Source organism: Plasmopara halstedii (assembly GCF_900000015.1).
Source record: "Plasmopara halstedii genome assembly, contig: Scaffold_444, whole genome shotgun sequence".
NCBI lineage: Eukaryota > Oomycota > Peronosporomycetes > Peronosporales > Peronosporaceae > Plasmopara > Plasmopara halstedii.
This window is the reverse complement of record NW_020187364.1, coordinates 1,220,888-1,242,542: the sequence shown is the minus strand read 5'-3', so window position 1 is coordinate 1,242,542 and position 21,655 is coordinate 1,220,888. Positions and strand designations below refer to the sequence as shown.

Here is a 21,655-nt window from a genome sequence, read left to right as displayed (position 1 = left end):
GTTATTACGCAGGCGTCGTTGCGTTAAATTTTGTAGCGGCTGGCGTGGGCGCTGGTGTCGTTGGAGCGGGCGTAGGCTTCTTGCCACAGCCCTCAATTTCTCTCAGTTTTATCGTTGGAACGAACCAACTCTGATCGTAGTCTTCTTGATCATTAAACGACCCGATGCTAATCACCTTGTCATCGCCGTTATAATCCCACGTCTCACAAGCATTCTCAATTTCGACTAATGTAAGATTGCAACCCACTGAAGGCAATACACAGCCCCATGTATCTCCTTTCACCACTTGACACACAGCATCTTCAGGTGCCACGCATCTTTCGCTTCCATAAGATGGAAGAGTGGAGAGACAGTCAGCCACGGCCACATCTCCCGCTTTAGGACAGCTCTTACCCGCAGGAGCTGCGCCTGAGCCTGAACATAGTGAAGTGGCATCCACTGAAATATCATACGTTGCATCGTGGCACACACTTACTTGTATGGCAGCTGCGGAAGACACATAGAGTGTCGTCAATAGCGAGACTGTTATTAATGTCATATTCCCAAAATGCGAGATAACGAAGTAATAGGTCTCAAAAATGATCTCTGCGGGATCTGCGGCATGATTTTTTGTTGTGATGGGTACATTGAGTTATATGATTGGTGGAGCTTCTTTAAGGCTTGTCTAAAAGCGTACGAGAAAGTCCCAATGAGGATATGTATTTAAGATTAGAAAACCTAAATCTGTTCTATATTTATTTCGCTATAAAACTTTGAAATATAGCACTGGTATGAAGTTCTGGATGCTTTGAAATATAGCAAAGAATATCTGCAAATGCTTTCTCGCGCTGTTCAATAGTTGTCTGATTACGACGTCCTCGCAAGAAGGTGATTATGTTGGGCTTAGGCAACTCTGGCAAATCGTAAGCCTCTGGAGTATTTAAAAATCGTAGCTGTTCGACTAGTAATTTGAACTCGGAATATCGCTTCGAGCTTACAGGAACTCGCTCGTTTGTTGCAGTATTGACAGAATAAATGTGATACATGATGACGTTGTTGACTCGCGTAACACCAAGAATCTCATACGTCACAAGCACAGGAGGAAGTGATTGCTGGCTCGAGTCATTTTCTGACGTGTCTGTTGCTAATATGACATCTCTGGCCTCTCCTTTCGTTGTTGGTGACATTTCCATGTTTGCCATGGTATATATATCTGGCTTAACAAAATCATTCTGAGGGACTTCTGCTGGCATATCTCTGGACTGTTTAGAAGTGCCGAGATTTTTCAAGCTCTCTTGAGGTTGAGTTGAGATCACACTCTCGTTCAGTGTCTCGTTGGTGCTGAAGTCGGCACTAACTACTTCAGTCGTATAATGATCATCTGAACTACACGTGCTTGCCTCATGGTTGCTCTGTTGATTGTCTGTTAAATCGCAAGAAATGGTAGTCTCAAATAAAGTCGTTGTCGTTTTAATACCATCATCATCAGAAAAATTCTCCACACTTTCAGTTGCATTACCAAGTGCGTTTTCGTCTTCAGACATCCCCTCGACTCTCTTGTCTAGCTCATTTATAGCTGCTTCTTCTTGAACATCTGTAGTAGTTTCCACAGGCCGCTCCTCTGTACTTGTTTCGGTACCCGCCAATACAGGCTCAACCACAGATGATTCCTCGAATGAGCTTCTCTCGTCTGTAGCACCTCCAGGTATATTTCCTGCAGAAGCGAAACTTTCATCTCCGATGGATAGATTGCAAATATCAACTGAATTTGTATCCTGCGTCATGTCTTGGACTGCTATAAAAGCCTCTTCAGCAATAGCAATATCAAACGTAGTCTCACCTTGTAAGGCGTTGTCTACCACATCTTCGGGGTTCATCACTCTTTTTTCGTTTGTTTTATATGTGTCTGGCTCACATATTTTCTCTTCGTTGAACATTTTAGCCATTTCGATTTCCTCATTCCGCTTCGCTGTTGCCTCAAAAACATTCAAAGAAGACGGAGGTGACGACGATTGCGGTGATACCAGAGAAGTTTGAGAATAATGACGCGGCTGTGCAAATTTGTTTGCTTTGCGTCTGGCGATCTGTTCGTAGCGTTTAATCAATGTAGCGACAGGATTGATAGGATCTGTTTCAACCTGAAACGTTTCATCTAGCTGTGAGGTCTCCTTCGTATCGCTCTCGCTTTTTGAAAGAAGATCATCATTGTCTGTAGACAACCTGCTTGTGCCTAGGCCAGATACTTTTGTCTCATCGACACTTGATATAACCTGGTTGATTTCTTCGTCTGTCGGTTCATCCTGAAGTTCCGTTACGGTAGCCTGGTTGTCAATAGCTTTGGAAATGGGCTCACTTACAAGAGTTAGGATGGTCTCTGTAGCCTCAAAGTCGACGATCTCAGGCATAGCGCTTACCATTCCACACGCAACGACTTCACTCTCTCCCTTAGGCTGAAATTCTGTCTCTGCGGCATTTCCATCGCCATGATCAGCGCCTTCTTCTTTCGCAACATTTACAATTGAATGTCTAGTGTCAATGTCAATGGTAAACATCACTGCTTCGTCGTCGATGGCTCTAGGTTGCGATAGAACAAGTTTGCTACCGATTTCTTCGGTGACAATGTCATGTGCCATCTCTCTCCCAGTATCGATAGCGGCTTCAACTTTAGTAGTCTCAATCACGCTATCAGTCACACACCCGTCGACTGTATCCTTTGTAGCAATTGCATCGATTGTATTTCCTTCTTTGTCCACCTCAACATTTTCGACTTTGACATCTCCCAACGCTTCAATCGATTCCACTTGGCCAGACTTGAGGTCAGAGGATGTTTCCAATATCATTTGTTCAACAGATTCTGCCATGTACACGGCAGACACAGGCTTAATCTCAGACATCGTTATGACTTTTTCCATTGCACCGTCGTCAAAACCCAATGTGATTTCCTTAACGTCATTGGTTGCGTCAACATCGACTGCGACAAGTCCCGGAGCAGCTTTCTCAGTGGTTTTAATCTCCGAATGCTTGTCAGCATCTCCAGCGATACTCGTAAGCATTGCCTCCATAACAGCCTCAGCTTCCGGCTTCACGTCTGCTAAACTGTCGGTTTCGACCGAGCTGTTCACTTCTTTTAACTTTCCAGGTGCAACCCACTCAGTTAGCACGTTTGTCGTCGTTGGCCTCGTTTCCGCTTCATGCTCCATCATTACCATTTACAAGGTATCTTGGCGACTAACTGCAAAAACTTTCTCTCTAGCGTCAACCAAATCATTAAAGACCAGTTTTTGTGTGAACTCATCCTCGTCTATCGTTGTACGGGTACACGTCTCAGCTGCGTGCTTCGTAACACGTTCATTTACAGATGCGGCATTGTTCTTCAGCTTAATTGTCGACTTGTAGCTTTTTTGACACAGAATCTAACGCTCGGAATATCTTCTGTGCCGTCTACACAAAAATTTCAATACTCGTCATGACAACTTTTTTACAATTCCACGGTGCATTTCGACAATGGATCAAATTTCTCGAGCATGGCGACGACAGCTGTCCCCGCTGCAATTTCATTGTTAGCAATGTCGTTCATAAAGCACCAGTGTCCTGAATCAGCGCTTCCTTTGCCAAGATTGGTATAAGCAGCAATGTCACTTTACACAGCATTGACGAATACACAAACAACCTTGATGAAATATTTACTGGTAAGCGCGAGTTCTTTAGCCCCTGCGAGCTCTTTTTTTGAGGTGACCACACCTACACCTGTTCTAGTTTCTCGCTCGCAAATTGTCGACCAAACAGCCCTTTTGTGGCGAGCTATTTCAAGCTATGAAACATCAATGTTATCAGCTCTTCGATCGCCGACAGGTCGTATTTTGATAATCTTCTTCATGATTACTTCCCAGTTTATATCCACAAGTGTATTCGCCTTGTAGTCATCTTCTCAACAGCCGCAGCAACCGGATCGATGATCATCTGCTTTGTCTATTGCGTACGGCGATCGGCCTCTCCACGACATTTTCCACTTTCGCTGGCTCTTTCTCGACAAGGCTAACAATATTATGAGTAACGACTTCTTCCACAACCATCTCACCAACAATTCTCATTTCCGCCTTGTTTGCAGGGCATCTTTCTTTAAGTAAAGTATGTTATTTTGGACAGTATCCTGTCTATTGCAAGGTGTAGAGTGTTTGCTCCACACAAACTTGTTCTGTATTTTTGTCATGCAATGCTCTTCAGTAGAGGCTATCATCTCAATGGCCACTTCTCTCAAGTGAGAGTCAGAAACATAATTCCAGTATTTTTGCTTGTTGTGAGCGGCAGCTTGTCGACAACCATGTGACGTATCAAGGCTGATGAAGGGTATACCAAACTAAAGTTTAGTCGACCGATTCGGCTCATAAAGCAACTTTAATAAATTCTCAGCGACAGCATCGCAGTGTGTTTGGCGATGGATACTACAGCCTATATAATGCCGGTGACTTGCGCACATTTCGGAAGTGTTGCATCAAATGTTGTCACGAAACGATCTCTCCACCTTGAGTCTTTATGAGTTTGCACTTTACTTCCGAGGATAATTGTCGTCCAGTGCCGTGCTGACATAACTTCGTTGCCCATTCTGGCATCAATGCAATACTTAGAAAAGTTCAGTAATCCAGCCGTGTTTAAAACTTTGATCGGCGCGCAGATCCTCAACTCCTGCAGTCATTTTTTTAATTACTGTACTGTACTCACCTGAAGAGCAATTCGATTCTATCGCATCCGATTTCTCCGATTGAGTCTATGTCTAGGACTTTTCAGCCAAGGTTGTTTCTTATGCCAAGTCTATTCGATACGTTCCTAAACCCCGTTGCATCCTCCTTTACAGCTTTCAGCCTGCAAAACTTAAATGCAATAACGCATTTCTGTCTATAGCATCATCTTGAGGTAAAGCACGGTATAGGACAACGGCCGAAGTGTCATAGACGATGTGCAATGGCCTGTATGAGCCCACAAATGCCAGAAGAGGGGCAACCCATAAGCGAAAAGTTTTAGGTGTCGATATCGAAAAAATATCAGAGCATATCAGAAAACACATGACATACCAGATTAAGAGGCTTGAAAATTGTCATCCAAAATTAATTCTGGATCAGTGGATCCCTGTATCTGATCTTGCATTCATTTGATATCTTTGTGCTGGTAAAGTGATAAATTATATTCGTCGCCATGTTGGATGATACTTTAGATACTCTTCCTCAATTAGATAGTTAAATTATTTGCATTACTAAAGGAGATCTGCTTGCATCATTCGATATTCGAGAGAAACGATGTAAGAGTGTACGACGCTGTAGAATTTCTTAGCCGGTACATTGATGTGAGTTGCTGCAGTCTTGAAAAAGACAAGTTCCTTGACTAAGCGAACCATTTTGAAAGCCAGGACAAATTGCTAGGCATGACTATTCATTGTTTATCGCGTTACAAAGTCGACCTAACCAGCGCAACCGTGGAGATTAGCGCCTGCAATGATGCCACCTACAGCCTTCCCGTGGATCTACAACAGAAGCGACACTGGAGACGTGAATGATCGCAGACCTTTTGACAGCAACGGAGATACTAATCAGAGCTGGTTTGTACAGACCACCGAGCTACGCGACTTGTTCAAATGCAACACCCGCACCGACGCAATCCACTATTGCAGCTGCTTTCATAGCCTACGTCTGCAGCTACCACAATTGCTCTGGAGCTCAAACCCTTGTTTACGTGACAGCAACGACTACGCACATTCCGACAACAAACGAGACTGTACCAAAGTCTGGCTCCATCACTGATGACGTACGGAGACATCAGTTCGAAGTTAAAAGACAATGAAGTCAAGGGAGAGACGAAACTGGCGCTGTTTAAAGCATGTCAACCAAACAGCTGTCATTCAACGCAGGGACGATTTGGAGAAGGCTTTATTGCAACTTTGGCCGCAGCCGCGTTTGCCGTCATGGCTGTTGCGGCAGCCGCTGTCGTCTATACTAAGAAACAGAGGGACACAGTAATGCATCACATCATCGAATATGAGATAAACGCCACAAAGTGCCTTCGCCTCGTCAATTTCGTAAAAGTTCCCAATAGCTAGAGAGGACAGCTAAGCAATGAATATTTGTCCACCGATGCTTAATGTCATTCTAGCTCCTTGGCAATAAATAATAGACCATAATAATCTGATCGGATAACAAGCAAAAATACCTGTATTCACCCAACCAGTCTATTGTGTCGTGTAAGAAATCGCAGGTGTAGGCGCTGCAATACCCATCATACTGCCAAACTGTTCACTGATTGATGATTCGGCTTCTGTTCCAAGTTGCTGTCGAGCTGCACGTCTCTTTAGTTTGCGCCACTGCTTGGCCTTTCGTCGAGCCGCCATAGCCGTTTGTGGGTTCAAAGCATCCTGTGCGAGCTTGACTGCCAGCTCTTGGGTCGACAAAGTGCTAGGAGGCAGCCTCCATTCACCAATGTCGGCGCTATCGTCGACCAAATCCGACATGACGGAATCAGAGTCGGAATCGCTGTCCAGCAAGCGGTTAATACGAACGGAAGCAATCGATGGCGCGCTTGCTGGTGTCTCTGATCCCATTAGTACGTCACCACTACCACTGTTGGTCACAGATAGAGAACACTGAGGACCATTACCGCCGGAAGGAGTAGACGAGTTCGGGAGGAAAATGCTTGTAGGATTCAGCTGCTCATCGGTGACATCAAATTCCTGTCCAAAAGCCGTCACCAGTTGCGTGTCAAGCACTTGGACGCTTTGATCCGGTGGTGGTGTAAAGTATGGTAGCTTACCACGATTCCAGTCTTGCAATACAATGCGAGCAGCCGCGTGACGGTCAGGAATGCCTCCTTTGCCTAGTTTTCCCTTAGACTGTGCCACAAGGACAAGAAACTGGACGGCATCTTGAAAACATTTGGATATTGTATCAACCGGCAACTTGTAAAGCTCTGCGAGCTGCACGGGCTGGCAGCGTGTAAGCAATACTTGAACCGCCCCAATTGGATCCTCCATTAATTCCGTGTTGATACAATTTCGAAGTAGTAGCGCACTCGAATCCGAGTGATCAAATACAATTCCAGGACAATCCAAGAGTTTAATCTTGCTGTCAATATGCACTTCTTGCATCACCTTCGTGTGGCCTGCTATGCTAGACACACTGGCCGCCTTGCTCCGTTTCAATGAATTTATAACAGAACTTTTGCCCACATTTGGATAGCCAATCACTCCAACAGTAATAGCCGTTTTAAGACCATGATTCCGACAATAATTTTTAAGCAGCTGCATGAGTGCGTCGGTACCTACCGCTTTGCTACCACTCACAGCGTCCACCGCTGCTTTGTCGGCTCGTCCAAATGTAGCGCTAAGATGCTTTGACTGATTTTGAGTCGAGGCCTTAAAAGCTACTGTTGGGTAATAGCCCCGCAAGTATTTGAGCCACGGCTGCAGTACGTGCGGAGGCACTAGATCAACCTTATTGAGAACTAGTACCAGTTTCTTACCGTAACGATTTCCAATTGTGTCTTCCATATCAAGCGTACGACAACCCATGGGATCGCGGGCATCGAGCACCTCTAAGATAACGTCGGCTTTGTCAACAACCTTGCGAAGCTCTTTCATGTAAGCACGTCGACTTGCGTCATTAATGACGAGTTCGTCTTGCACTGAAGTTTGCTGCGTTTTATTTTGATTGAGATCAAATTCTTGTGAGCTTTGAGTGGCACGATTCGCTAAGTCTGTTAGACTCAGACCGGAGACAACACCACGATGGCGTCCAACTAATTGATTACGGAGCTGTTTGCGTTTATTCTGAAGCTTCTGCTTGTCGACAAAGTTCTTTGAAGATGTTTGATTTTGCTGGCCGACGTGGCTTTTACTACCACGTAAAGCTTGATTCACGGTGTCCTGACGTTTGGCGCCGCGATTGCATCTAGACGGAGCTTGTTTACGTCCCATTCTTGAAAGATGAATGGAAGAGGAAGAACACAAAAATTAATTTCTTAACAAATTTTTAAGCTTAAAATGCAAATTTTCAGTGAGAACACACTATTGGTAAAATTTCAACGTACAGATCATTACAATATCATACGTATCACGATGAGCTCCCGCTTTGACATTATTGTATATGGCGCAACAGGCTTCACGGGGTCGTTAGTAGCTCGCTACTTGATAACCGAAAGCGAGTCTTCATTTGGCAATCCTGGGGGCTTTAAATGGGCTATAGCTGGTCGTAATAAGGTCAAGATGATGCAGCTGAAAGAGCTGCTTAAGGAAAAGTTGTCGGAGATCGCACCAAGTTTAATTGATGAAATTCCCATTATTGTAGCTGATAGTGGCGATGAGAAGTCTCTTGCGTCGATGGTGCAGTCGACAAAAGTAGTTATGTCCCTTGTGGGCCCTTACAAACTTTATGGTGAGCTACTAGTGAAAGCATGCGCTGAGTATGGAGTACACTACTGCGACCTGACTGGAGAGATCATATGGATTAAAGAGATGACGATAAAGTACGCAGCCGTTGCAGCAAAGTCAGGCGCTATATTGGTAAACTGTTGTGGTTTTGAGAGTATTCCGTCGGACCTTACGACGTTCCTCGTAGCTGATCGTATCCAGCAAAAGTACAAAACGATAACAAGTACAATTGACTTGTACTTTACGGACATTAAGGGTGAAGCAAGTGGTGGAACGATGGCTTCTGTGTTTGCTATAATGGAAATGTCAACTAATAAGCAACTGCTGGCTTCGCGCAATCCTTATTTTTTGACGGACGAGACGACGATATTAAAGAAGCAGCAGATGGGACTAGTAGCGCCCAATACGAGTGGCATTGGCGTGCATTACGACAAAATTGTAGGACTGTGGCACTCGTGGTTTATTGGGGGCACTGTAAACCAGGCAATTGTACATCGCAGTAATTATTTACTCCAGAACAAGTACGGCGACACTTTTGTGTACCATGAGCGAATGGCCATTGGTGGTTTGTTTATTCAGCTGCTTACCACTATTGGAACAGTCTTTATGGGTATTTTATTGTACTTTGGTTGGACCCGTGCACTTCTTAAACGATTATCACCAGCTCCTGGTCAGGGTCCGTCTGAAGAAACCATGCTTCAAGGCTACTTTGTGGCTCAAGCGGTGGGTTATAGTAATGATGGTAAGCTCGTCGTGAAAGCCAAAACAGTTGGTTCAGGCGATCCGGGATACCGTCTTACGTCACGTTTAATATCGGAGTGCGCGTTCTGTTTGGCCAAGAGCGAGTTTAACGAATCAATTTCGTTGCAAGGCGGCTTCTACACGCCAGCCAGTGCATTTGGCCACAAACTGGCGAATCGACTGCACAGTAAGAAGTTTCTAACTTTTGAGCTAAAGGATATGGCGTGATGGACAACGCATCATTTCAAACAGTAGGAATGCCACCGACGAATACGGCAAACAAACATTGATGTATTTATGCACAAGCTACGATTGCTACAACTTTTTTACAGCATCGAGTCCAGTATCAATTAGTCATACAGAATACTTCCATCGTACACTTGGTCGCTAACTTTGGTTCAGATTTCGTTCGACGTCGTTGGTGTGATACTAGCCGCAATCTCCTTTTCCTCCCGCTCCATCGATTTCTTTGTATTTACAACGCTTAGAATCGTAGATACTTCAGCATCGTGACGTTGCTTTATCTCAGCCTCGTCTCCCGACAATGTGCTACAATCAGATTCGTTTTCTTCCGTAGAAGTCGACACCGTTGCCACTTCGGTATGGTTGTCAGTGGAAATAGCCTCCTTCAAAGATTCTGCAATCGACTCAGTGATTTCTTCATCGATGTCCGAATCCTTCTGCTCAACAAGTGTGAGTTCGGCTAAGTCTTTATTCTCTGCACTCCCGACCTGCTCACTTTTATCGTCAACAATTGCCTCCTTCTCTGCCTGTTCCACTTTGAGCTCAGTCTTTTCCACGGCCACAACAGTCTTCACGTTAAGATGTTGTTCTGTTGCCTTCAAAATAGCCGCGTCGACCTGCTCTTTCACAATCGCCGCAATGATTTGTTCAACAATCTCTTTTTCAGCTGATTGCTCAACAGCCTCGTTCACAAAAGAATTAGCATTCTCCGCACTCTCTTCGATCGTAACAGCATTTTCTTCTACTGCGATAATGTCAGTAGGAATGGAATCAGTCTCTACGTCGACCGCCGCCTCCTCTCCAACGTCTTCAACGAAATCCAATGCAGCAGAAGCCTTCACCATCGTGACATCCTCGCCATTATTTGGCGCTGGCTTCTCAGCCACCTCAGTTGTCACCAGATCGGAATCCTCAGCTTTTAAGATATAATTGCATGGCTCGCTCGTCGCTGTTTCCTCTTTAATCGCGTCGACAACCTCATTCACCTTCAAAGCTGATTCATCCTCCACAACGATAGGTGGGATATTAACATCTTCAGTCTTCATGGATTCATTCTCGCATATACTTTCAACAATTTCGTTTGCAATCTTTTCTTCAACAGCGTCAGTCTCTTCGACTTTCTCGGTGAAATTCTCCTTCACCTCCGACTCATCAATCTTTTCAACATTAAGTTCAACAGTCTTCTCCACATCCATTTCTACCTCGACATCCTTTTCAACAATCGGCTCAAAAATGACACTGTCGACAGCAATTTCATCAACACTAGACTTTTCCACATTCTCTTTTGATTCGACGTTCTTCACTTCCATTGATGCAGATTGAGTGTCAAATATCGACTCCGTTTCAGAGATCACTGCCACCCTCATGGACGCCACATTGGGCTCTGTCGAGACACTTGTTGGTGCACTCACCGTCGGATCAATAAATGAAATACTGAATGATGAAAAGTTGGCGCGTACACTATCGGGAACGTCGACAGCGGACGAATTGGGTGTCTGTTCCTTTGTAGCAGGCGTCATTTTGTTTCTTCCAAGTGAGACAGGCTCAAGCGTTTTTGGTGCTTCATCCAGATGATCTTCTTCCTCCATTTTCAGTTGATTCTCAGAAACTTTGGGTTCTTCATTGACTACAGCTTTTGACTCTGTAGTCTTCACACTGACAGTAGCGACTGGAATTTCAACGTCGATGGATTTGGACTGGCTGCACCCCATAACTTAGGACACTATATGTGTTTCAAAGGCTGCTCTTCTGGTTGTGAGTCCATTAGTCGCTTTTGAACGATGTGACGATATTCAAGCAGTTGGTCCTCTGAGAATCCCATGAATTAATAGTTAAAGAAGCCATTGTTCTTGTACAGGATTTTTTTTATTAATTGGAAACGGTAGAAGTTCCTGCATAAATTTTTAGAGCAACTTGCATTTTACTTCTTTTTGCTCTATAACTTTCTACGCGGCTGCTTTATGGAATAGAAATTGTGATACCTTATTAATTGATATTATATAAAGGGAGGTAAGGTGTAGCTTCTCTGCCTCATTGTGGATGTCTTTTGGTGTTGACCATAAATGGGTTACTGATACAGCAATCGGCCAAGTGTGATGCCAGATGGAAGAATTTGTGGATAGCACCAAAAATTCTTCTGACGTGACGCACAGTGTGTGTCATCTAGAAGTAATAAAGGAAGCATATAATTGTAACCACACATCGGAGACATGGATAAGTGGTTTTTCTGAGCTTGAACAAAAGTGTATTCTCTACGTACACCATAATTCAGGACTTACACTGTTACCCCATACAAAGTTGTGGACAACCAAGAGTCTCATACTTATGTTGTCATTGTGATACATTGTGCAAATGTAGACGCTCAACGAGCACGCACTGCTCTCAGATTGCACTGGTATCTTCTCTTCTGAGCATCATCCGCATCGGAGGAGCGAACTATCATGGCATGAAGAGCTCTTGAGAGAGGAGCGGTCCTTGGTCGACGACGTAAAAGTTATATCTTAAAGAACCGTGAGTATTTCCTCGATCAAAGCGGTCTTAGTGACTCTTCAAGCCCCAACCGCCATCTTCGTCTTCACTGAGAAAGGTATTGAAGTACTGCTTACTGAAGAAGATGAGCTCCTTTTGCCTCGATTTGTGTCTGCTAGTTCGCGCGCTTCGTACCTTTTCTCTGTTGCGGAACCTATCCCAATACCGTGCCGCGAATTTCACGACGAGACATGGCTCATCACTAATTAGCCAGACCTGGATCATTGAGCGAAGCTCACCCGCATGAAAGCGCAACCAACACTTTTTGCAGCCTAAACCACGTCGTGCTTCGTGCCATCGGAAGTCACTGGCTGCGACGCAATCTAACTCTAACTCTCCAAAGCATGTAGACTTTCTGCACGAACAAAGTCTTCAAAACGTATACTCGAGCGCGAAATTCGACCCCGCAGGTCAATCGATCTCAAGAGGAACGCTTGCGTCTACAGTGACAGCGATTACGCAAATTTGTAATTTTCTGTGAATCCAACATTTGGTACTAAGCTCAAAAATATTGAAAGAATCGTAAGTAATATGCGCGCTCGGTGAATGAGGCACGTCGCTTGATATCTTTACAGCTCACATTCGATAAAACAGACGTCAGGTGAGTGCGTCGTCTAGTGCTAGACCTTGCAAAGTACAGGGCATGACGTCTACGTTGAAGCGGACTACAGAGGGGCTGTCGAAGCTCTTTGCTTGAAGAAAGTTAAGCTAAATTCACCAATATAGTAGTATTCATCACTCCTGGCAATCATGTCACGTAGTGGCTTCTTGTTACGGTGTAGCCACACCACTGTGTGATTACACTAACTTGTGTAATCCACACCTGTACGGCCGCATAATCTTGTGCTTCTCCTCCTTTAGACAAGGGTACGTGTAACCCCGTTATACAGACTCTGGTCATCTCTATTCTTTGTTGTCCATTTTTGTATGGCAGACGTAAGAGCGAGTGACCATATATCAAACTAGCATTAGGAAAGCGCGTTGCAGTGGATGACCCTGTCTTTTCTCCTGAAGATCTCTCTGGCCGACGATGCGCCAAGTCATAAGTGGCAACGGCGTCGGGATGAGCTTAGGGATATGGGCCTATGTATTTTTATGTTTACTTGAAGGGAAGGTATTCATTCACTTTTAGTAGATAATTTTTACTGGCACGGTGAAAATGCTGGCTTGCAATCCGTTTGACTAGGAAGTGGGTACCTATTGCTCAGCAACCAGTGCCGCTGGAGGAAGACCATCATGCGGCCAGCACACCCGAGCACTCTCTCGATTATGGTGACACAGCAACTTTCTCATGTAGTCAACGCGTGTGTAATTAGTCACGCTTCCGATGCCCTCTAAAACCCTTCATGCTGTCTCAAAGTAAAGATAGCGTAGTTGTAGGAGGATGTTAAGTTTTCTTGAAATCACAGAAGGCTTTACATCACGAGCGCGGGATCATGGAAAGGATCCAATGAACCACGTTGAGCGCATGATGCGTTCGAAATCTCGTTAATGGAGTAGTGGAGTAGCTCAATTCATTTCTGACTACGACTCTAAACGGCTCAATGCAGCAACTTGACTGCATACATTCCGTGCGTGCGTAAGCTAACGCGGCTTAGAAATCCGTTCGAGTCACTCGCTTTTCATGAGGGAACAATCTATCTCTGACATCGTCATGTTGCTTTTGTATATTTCGGCTCATTTTCTTATGTCGCACGCTTGGCGCATTACGGTTAATCTGATAAACTAAAATATGTAATTATATTACGGTAGCGATTTAAATCACATCGACAAACTTTAGACTAAAGTCACTCCGAGGCGGTGCCAAAGGATTACGGTACGGATAAAACCTAGCAGAATTGTGAAGACATGTTCTGCATTATTAAAAAAGTACATATTTCTACAAAAGTGAATACGTTTTCCTCTTGAGCAGCGGTCACTCCGATTATGTAGTTCGGAAATCATCCTTTACGGCACGATTGACGCGTTCCGTATGACCATCCATCTGTGGATGGCCAGCAGTGTATATATCCAATTTGATTATCAAAGTTTTGTCAAATATTTTTTGGAAGTTTGATCTCGTTTTAAACAAAATTGTCGTTGGTAACTTATGCTGCGAGCATCCTTGTCGAGGATGTGTTTTATCTAAAAATTGTGTTAGCGGCGAGATAATTTGTCTTGATCAGACAGCCCACAAAGACAATTAATTATGAATTACCGAGCGCTTGGACGACCAGAAATCCCGTTCATACTGACGGACTGACAACATTCTGTCGATGAAGGCGTCAATATATGCGGCAAGGCTTCAACCCATTGATATGCTCGCCACCGCATTAAGTAGACCGGCTTATCCAAACTTATCTCCGGATAAATTATGAAAAGTCGTTGTTCTTTGTGAGAGATTCCATCGATGTGCGCATCGAAGTGCAATATCTGCAGACCACAAAATGCTTAGAGACGCCAGTAAACTCTGAAGTTTACAAAAGGTATTACTAAGCAAGTTGTTGTCATAATAAACTATTTTGTAGCGTTGACCTGGCGAGACTCAAACCGACGACGCGTTGAATCGGTGAGGAGCCGTGCCTTTTCGGCATAACATAATATATACTTTTGCAAGTTGTTGTCAAGGATAAGTCACTATATGACGCCATGAATAATGTCACCATTAAGCGCGCAGTTGTTCAAGATTAAGGACAGAAAGAATATATTCTAGGGTGGGAAGAATTGGGATGGCCCTAAAGTTGACCCTGCACTTGACGGAGCGCCAACCTTGCGCTGGTGGTCTCCCGATCAGGAGTCTAAGCGCAAAAACGCGTGTTGTGACAATGTGGATAAGTAAAATAGTGGCGTGCAACGAGATCTTTCGCGTCTTTCTTACTGTTTACGATGACGCGGAAGCCCCCGCGTCAAAACAAAGAGTACTGCTTACGTGCCGTGTGGGCGGATAAAAGCTCTGGAAGTAAACGATTTATGAATACACCGCTGCCGATAGGCCTCAGCTATCCTGATGAGGAAGAAAGTCATACCCCGATACCGCATTACATCGTGGTGCTTGCAAATGCTGTATTTGTTTGGACACAAAACATCTGCCACTTGCATGTCCACTCCTTCCTGGCCAAGAGGTACAAACGACTGGGCTTCTATGCAGGGTGGCTCAGCAAACCCCTTGGGTGAAAATAGTTGAGTCCTAGTAGACCGCCTTGCTTCCACTGGGATAAACTGATAGTATCTTGTAGAGACTTGGGGCAGTGGAGCCAAGGTCAAAAGGAAGAGAGACCCGCGGGAATAAATGGAACCCACAGCTCAAGGTTGTTGTCAACACCACAATCCTGGCTTCTGGGGAGCTGTGGAAAGTCCTAGCACCTCGGAAGGGGGTCGTATATTTATTCAGACTGTCGATACAGTCTACAGTATGCAGAGGCATTGCAGATGCTTCATACAGACATGAGATCACTGGTGAGTGCACTGATGAAGACACTTGCACAGCGCAAAGCATGAGGAATTGGATGGTCATTCTCAACGAACGTACAGATTCATTATCGTTCTTCGAAGAAAACCGTGACGTAGTTCGTCTAGCGTTTTGACGCTCTGCATTCTCAAGAAGAGTCTTTGAGCAGTCTAAGACGACCTTGATCATTGTTGGATCTAAAAGACCATGCTTTTAATGAAGCAGCGAAAAGGGGGTATAGATGGTGCCAAAGCGATGCTTGCTTAATCAGCGAACAATCTGCTTGAGCGCCTATACTCAAGTATTGCCCGCAGGTATCCAATGTTGCTTACCACATTACAGTTTTCGTGCTCTGCACGAGTGTGGATAAATATATCGTTGGCATCGGTTTGTGCATAGCTAATATGTAACCTCTAGAGCTATCTCACCAGAAAATTTAGCGTCTCGGTTTGTTGATCAACCCATACATAGCCAATCGTTATCAAAGCATCCCGCCTGAAACACTCACTGTAGCGAGAGGGGTGGTCAAGATTCATGAAGAGCAGTTGATAGTATATAATAACCGGGATAAAATCACTTCAAAAATGTGCAGCTGGCTTTTCCAGGAATTGGATATTAAGCCGGAATAGTAGCTGCAGATAGTTGATTATAGGAATGCATGCCTCGCCACTTGCCATAAACACTTCTGACACCGAAAGTCGACGCCGAGTAGGGCAAATTACTCTCTTTTGTCAAGCCCGCTTCACGCTTCGTACGAAAAGGCATCTTAGCGAGCACACTGCCGTTTTTATAAGAGCTATTGACTTGTGGCGCAGTAGTTGGCTCCCACTACTAGGTCAAACTCATGACGCCTCCTGATCTTGGTGATATACTTGTGCGCTAATTTACAGCCTCTGGAACCGATATTTGAAAAGTGACGTCTAAATAGAGCTAAACCTAATTATAATGCTCAATAATAAAGCTTTTGTTGTGCTCAAGGTGGAGCTTACTGCCTACGTGTCTTAGGATCCTTTCTCCACGGAGTCCAAACGGTCTCATCAAATTTAGTACCTTTTTGTACGTCTGATCTTTGTACAAAAATAGAGCATGTAAGCTCACCATGATACGCTTTTACATGTTCATTGTATGTACTTTGAAACACCGACGATATTCCGCGGGAGAGGAAGACGACGACGACACCCTCGAGGCTATTCCCGCGGTGGATGCTCTTCTTGAGCTGGACGAGATGTCCTCTGAAGAGTTTGCTGGTGCCTTGAAGACAATTTCCAGGCAATTTAGCTGAGGTGGTCATTATACAACCAACTGAGTAGAATCATAAGCTGTTCTGGGGGACACTAAGGGAGTATTGATCGCACGAGGTGGATCGTCGAACCTGAAGGATCCTTCCGATCCATACTATTCTTTGGTAAAGGAACTTCAAGACGTCGTCTCCAAAGACCCACCGTCGGTCCTACCTCCGGAGCGAGGTGTGCGTCATGAGATTGACCTGGTTCCGGAATCCAATTATTGCATAACGCGCTAATGACCCCTGCCAAAGGAGCAGTGTGACATCATTGCCGCCTTTTTCCGTGCGAAGCACGAGACAGTAATAGTACGTGAGAGCAAGTCTCCCCATTCGACAGCCACATTTTGTGTTTGGAAGCTGAACGGCAAGTGGTGTATGTTTAAGCTTAAAATTAGGTCAACGCCACCATAGACGCCGAAATCTAATAAAGATGTTCTTCAGAACAATATTGCTGGCTGTATAAAGTACAGTTCACTCGATTTGGTCGATAGTTATTACCAATTGCTCATGAGAGCGAGTGCTATTCCACTAACAGCGATGAGTACTTTGAGCGAGATGCTTTTGGAGTGGCTTGTGATGTCCCAAGAGCTGACAAACGCACCGGCATCATTTAATCGTCTTGCAACGCAATTTTTTTAGGCCCCACTGGGCGTATGCACAAACACACTTCGACGCCATCTTCGTCTACAGTGGTATGAGGCACGGAAGAACAGAAAAGAAAACCACATCGTTAATTTGAGAGCGGTGCTCAAGCGCATGCGCACGAACAAGCTGTGGCCAATTGCCGATAAGTGCAGCATCGGCGCGGAATAAAGTCCAGTTTAAGAGTGTTTAATTGGCGGCCTTCGAGCGGATCCTGCTAAGGTCAAGGCCATTGTGGACTGGCCGGTTCCAGTGAACCAAAAGGACTTGCGCTGTTTGCTTGGTCGCGCCGACTACTTGCACAAGTATAGCGCAAATCATGCGGAAATGGCACGGCCATTATCGAATCTCCTAAAGATGGATATGGAATGGTGTTGGGGAACCAATCATCAAGAGGCTCTTGACAGGGCCAAAGACAGTCTCCTTCATGCTCCAATACTGGCGCTCGCAGACTCTGACCACCATTTTAGTTTCTGCTGTGATGCTTCGGACTTCGCCATTGACTGCGCACTGCTGCAAGCAGATGCCGAGCGGCGAGATCGGGTGATCGCGCTTGAATCTCGCCAGCTTAAGGATGCGGGGGGAGACTCCCCGGTTCACGACAAGGAATTACTTGCTATGAAGTATGCGCTTATCAAGTTGAGGGTGCACCTGATTAGCTCGAAGCCGTTTGTGATGTACACATACCATGCGTCATTACGCACTGCGGCTTAGCTGCCTCACCCCTCGCAGAGATTGACCAGGTGGCACTCCAGTTTTAGCTATAAAAACAGAATGCTTTGGCTAATGCATTGTCACGGCCAGACTATGAGCTTGCCCATGCCACGACGGTGACGTCGTCAGTGACGGATTTGATCCGTGCCGCATACGCGGGCGAAAGTATGTGTGTAGCGCTGCTACAGGCTTTCAGAGGCAAAAATATTTGAAACTCAAAAGCAAGAAAATGTCAGCGCGATTGTGCGCACGGTTACACCGATATTCGCTGCATAAGGGTTTGCTGTACTCTAGCAACGATTCGACGGATACGCCACGAATCGTGGCTCCTCACGATGACGATTTAAAGTACCGTATCCTATATGATACCCACAACAGCCCACGCCATGGTTATCTCGGTCGTGAGAAGACGTAAGGCTCGGTGAGCCGCTATACTGGTGGCGCAAGTTGTACAAATGGACGAGCACCTATTTGCGCACCTATGAGACGTGTCAGAGGGTGAAACACTATCCGAATGCGGCGGCGCCGCTGGTAAGTTTACCGATATCTCCATGTGTTGGCAGTCCATGAATTTGAACTTTGTGTTTGGCCTGCCGAAGGACTCGGCGGGCAACACGGATGTGGTGGTCTGTGTGGGCCATTTGAGCAAAATGGTTCATCTCGCGGTAGTGTCCGACACCATCAACGGTGTGGGTACTTCGACGCTGTTTGTCGATTGTGTCTTGCAAAAACATGGACTCGCGGAGTTAATTGTCTTCGATAGAGACCCAACCTTCACTTGGGAAGTTTTGGCCAGGGTGCTGGGCAACAAGCTGACTATGTCAACAGCGGACCATCCGCAGACTGATGGTTAGACTGAGCGCGTGAATTGCGTCGTTGAAGACGTTCTTCGCAGCACCTGCGCTGAGATGCCGAAGCGTTGGAACGCAATGTTACCACTCGTAGAGCTTGCTTTGATTAATGCGGTGTATTTATTCTTCGGCTACACGCCGTTTTGTGAACGGGCTTGTTAATCCTCGCATCCCGATGACACCGTCATTTCCTGGCTCAGGACTTTGTAGGGATGAGTAGCCAAGCGGCTAGCCGATGTCAGCTTTCTCACTGTCCGTAAATAAGTCGATGACTTTCTGTTTACCAGACTGAGTGTCCAACGACACGTTCGCGATGCGATGGATGAATGCCAAGATATGCAGAAAGAATATGCAGATGGAAAAAGCAGAAGAAATGTGAAAAACTTTGAGGCCAGACACCAAATGATAATAATTCTCTTCACATGCAGTATCTGCTGTCATTAAGACATAGCTCCATGCACGGTTCATTGGACATTTTATGGTCGTGGCCAAGCGAGGCCTTGCTTATACGCTGAAGGATGCGCACCCACCTGGTGTTATATGTGGTCATGCTTAATCCATACCGGGATCCGGCACAAGTGATCGCGGAAGCGTTGGCGCCATGGCGGCGCTCGGCCACCCAGAAGCTGGGCCAGCAACCGATTCTGATCACGGAGTGCAACAATTTCGTACAAGGCGCTCCATTCTCACACGAAGTGACGTGTTCGCCAACTCGACAGCTAGGAGCCGCTCCAACAGAGCTCGATAACACCCAAAGTGAGGCAGTCGGTGCACAAAGTAATCCAGACTCACGACGTCTACCGCACAGCGGTCGGTGACCTCGGAAAGATGCTCGTCAGAGTGCCGATGACGAAGGACATTATCCTTCAACGCTCGAAGAGCAATCCGAGTCACCGGACGGCGATCAAACCAAGACGTCATCGTCCGCCGCTGACTCTTCTCGACGAGAATGGTGGCGTCGCATCTAAAGCTACGACCTTGAGCTGCTGTGATCGTAGACTCAGCCGTGTGAGAAACCACTAAGCCCGCGGGAGCGTGACGAATGATTCCATGTTTCGCAGAGCAAAAGCACGCAGAAAGAACGCGTTGGGCCTTGGGTTTGGCAAACTCAGGCGCTCAGCGCGCATGTCCACTTCCTTTTAGCTCCGCCGAAAGGTAAAGAGCAAGAAACGTTTCCAGTTCCGCTGCACCCATCGCGCAAAGAGCTTCTCATCATCTGCAGCAATTTCGTCTGGTGTGAGCACCGCAGGAATAGTTCGCATTACGGGTACAGAAGGGACCCTCCCTTTGAGCAAAGTCGATCGCGTACCGATCCATTGATTTTTTTGAGGTACTAAGAAGCGAGCTCGGAGAGCTTTCCGCTGGTCAAGCTCAGCTTGTGTAGCGGCCGGGGGTCCGACTACGTAGATGCCTAACGATCGAGTGGTCGCGTCTTTCGCTTCAGTAGCGGGATCCGCCGAATAGAAGTCGTTTTCCACACGAATGTCGTGGACCAAACGTGGATACGAGCGCATGAGAGCTGCCTTGTGGGCAGCCTTCAACTATTTCTCCTGTGTTTCACCGAGGCGATTAGTAGTAATACCACTGTCCCCGAGAGTCGAGAGGTTGGGGATCGGACACGATGTCCGCAAAGTGTGAGCTAGGCTCACGTCGCGCCGTTGACGCACCTCATCCTTATCGACTTCCCATGCGGGGAGAGGCGTAGTCGACTTCCTTCAAATTCATGACGAGGAAATCCCTCGCCCGGGGTGGGCGCGGAGTCTGGCGTTCGATTGCCGAGGGTGTAGGATGTGCTTCCCGTACGTACTGTCTGGAGATGCACCTTGTGCAGAAGAAGAAGAATGGATTTGCCCGCGGGCGCCCTTGGGACCAGCTAAGCTGGGTGTTTTGCGTGTCATAGACACAGGGATCATAGAGCGGAGAACGTTCAAAGATGCTCCTAAGGACGTAACGGTGTCTCAGACACGTGAGCCTCGTACGAGGCGACAGTTAAATGGGATTTGTGGATATTTACAATTTTGATGGAGTAAAGTATAACGGGGTCTCACGCCTCCTTGAATGAAAGGGCTTATCACATAAGATGGTAACCGTACATAAGTGTGGATTACACAAGCTGATGCAATCACACAATGGTATGAATTCACCGTAACATGAAGCCACTTATGTGGCAGGATTGCAGTAGAAATGCATATTGATTAGGTTTTACAACATGAGTTCGATATTACTATGTTAATCAGTAAAAGCTAAGGTTTTAGACATTGGCGGCTCTACCGCAACTAAAACAATTAAATACAGTGTCATTTTGAACGGAAGATCCTCTTTACCTTAGTTAAGGATTTAAGCACTCTTGGAGGTAGTGGATTGCGATTCGCTACACTCGTACTGGTTCTTGTAAAGAACGTATGATCGGTAACCTTAGCTTAGCTTTCTATAAGCAATGAGCTTGCATATTACCAAAAAATGGATGTTTGCAAAAAACTTTAGGACGTCTATTAGCGCAATTGCGTTGTTGATACGTTATCGCAGCTGTTGCCAGCGTTCCATTGATCGCAAACGTATTTATTAGCCGTCAAAGCCGTTAAGCTTGCTACTGATGGTGAGAGTAATGATGTGATTCGAGCCGTTGGTGCCTTTCACCATCGCTAAGCCGAAGTGCTGGCGCTTCAAAATTTGCGTTCAGCCTTTTGCGAGCCGCAGTATATCGTCAGTTAGTGCATCCATGCCACCCACGCTTCCTGGCCGTTGTGCACATAATGATATTAATGTGAGGGCTTAAAGGCATTTTATCCGACTTGACGTAGTCTTTCCTGGCGCGAGAATAAGCGCAAAGTGAA

General features: G+C 45.8%; 6 protein-coding genes across 6 annotated transcripts; 2 read left to right on the top strand and 4 right to left on the bottom strand.

Moving 5' to 3' along the window:
* Positions 1-4: 4 nt before the first annotated feature.
* On the bottom strand, positions 5-538 carry PHALS_10192 (uncharacterized protein; the record flags this gene model as incomplete). Its single annotated transcript, XM_024725573.1, has 1 exon — positions 5-538. The coding sequence occupies one exon, from the start codon at positions 536-538 to the stop codon at positions 5-7; it is 534 nt and encodes a 177-aa protein (XP_024576337.1).
* A 196-nt stretch (positions 539-734) lies between these two features.
* Positions 735-3,179, bottom strand: PHALS_10191 (Phox homologous domain; the record flags this gene model as incomplete). Its single annotated transcript, XM_024725572.1, has 1 exon — positions 735-3,179. One exon carries the CDS (start codon positions 3,177-3,179, stop codon positions 735-737), a length of 2,445 nt encoding a protein of 814 aa, XP_024576336.1.
* Positions 3,180-5,144: 1,965 nt separating this feature from the next.
* PHALS_15415 (uncharacterized protein) lies at positions 5,145-6,192 on the top strand. The gene has a single exon (XM_036407420.1). It carries the CDS (start codon positions 5,524-5,526, stop codon positions 5,809-5,811), a length of 288 nt encoding a protein of 95 aa, XP_036263126.1. The 5' UTR covers positions 5,145-5,523; the 3' UTR covers positions 5,812-6,192.
* Positions 6,193-6,196: 4 nt separating this feature from the next.
* Positions 6,197-7,936, bottom strand: PHALS_10190 (guanine nucleotide-binding 3; the record flags this gene model as incomplete). Its single annotated transcript, XM_024725570.1, has 1 exon — positions 6,197-7,936. The coding sequence occupies one exon, from the start codon at positions 7,934-7,936 to the stop codon at positions 6,197-6,199; it is 1,740 nt and encodes a 579-aa protein (XP_024576334.1).
* Positions 7,937-8,077: 141 nt separating this feature from the next.
* Positions 8,078-9,358, top strand: PHALS_10189 (saccharopine dehydrogenase; the record flags this gene model as incomplete). Its single annotated transcript, XM_024725568.1, has 1 exon — positions 8,078-9,358. One exon carries the CDS (start codon positions 8,078-8,080, stop codon positions 9,356-9,358), a length of 1,281 nt encoding a protein of 426 aa, XP_024576333.1.
* A 170-nt stretch (positions 9,359-9,528) lies between these two features.
* Positions 9,529-11,085, bottom strand: PHALS_10188 (uncharacterized protein; the record flags this gene model as incomplete). The annotated part of the gene is made up of 1 exon (XM_024725567.1): positions 9,529-11,085. One exon carries the CDS (start codon positions 11,083-11,085, stop codon positions 9,529-9,531), a length of 1,557 nt encoding a protein of 518 aa, XP_024576332.1.
* Between the last annotated feature and the right edge of the window lie 10,570 nt (positions 11,086-21,655).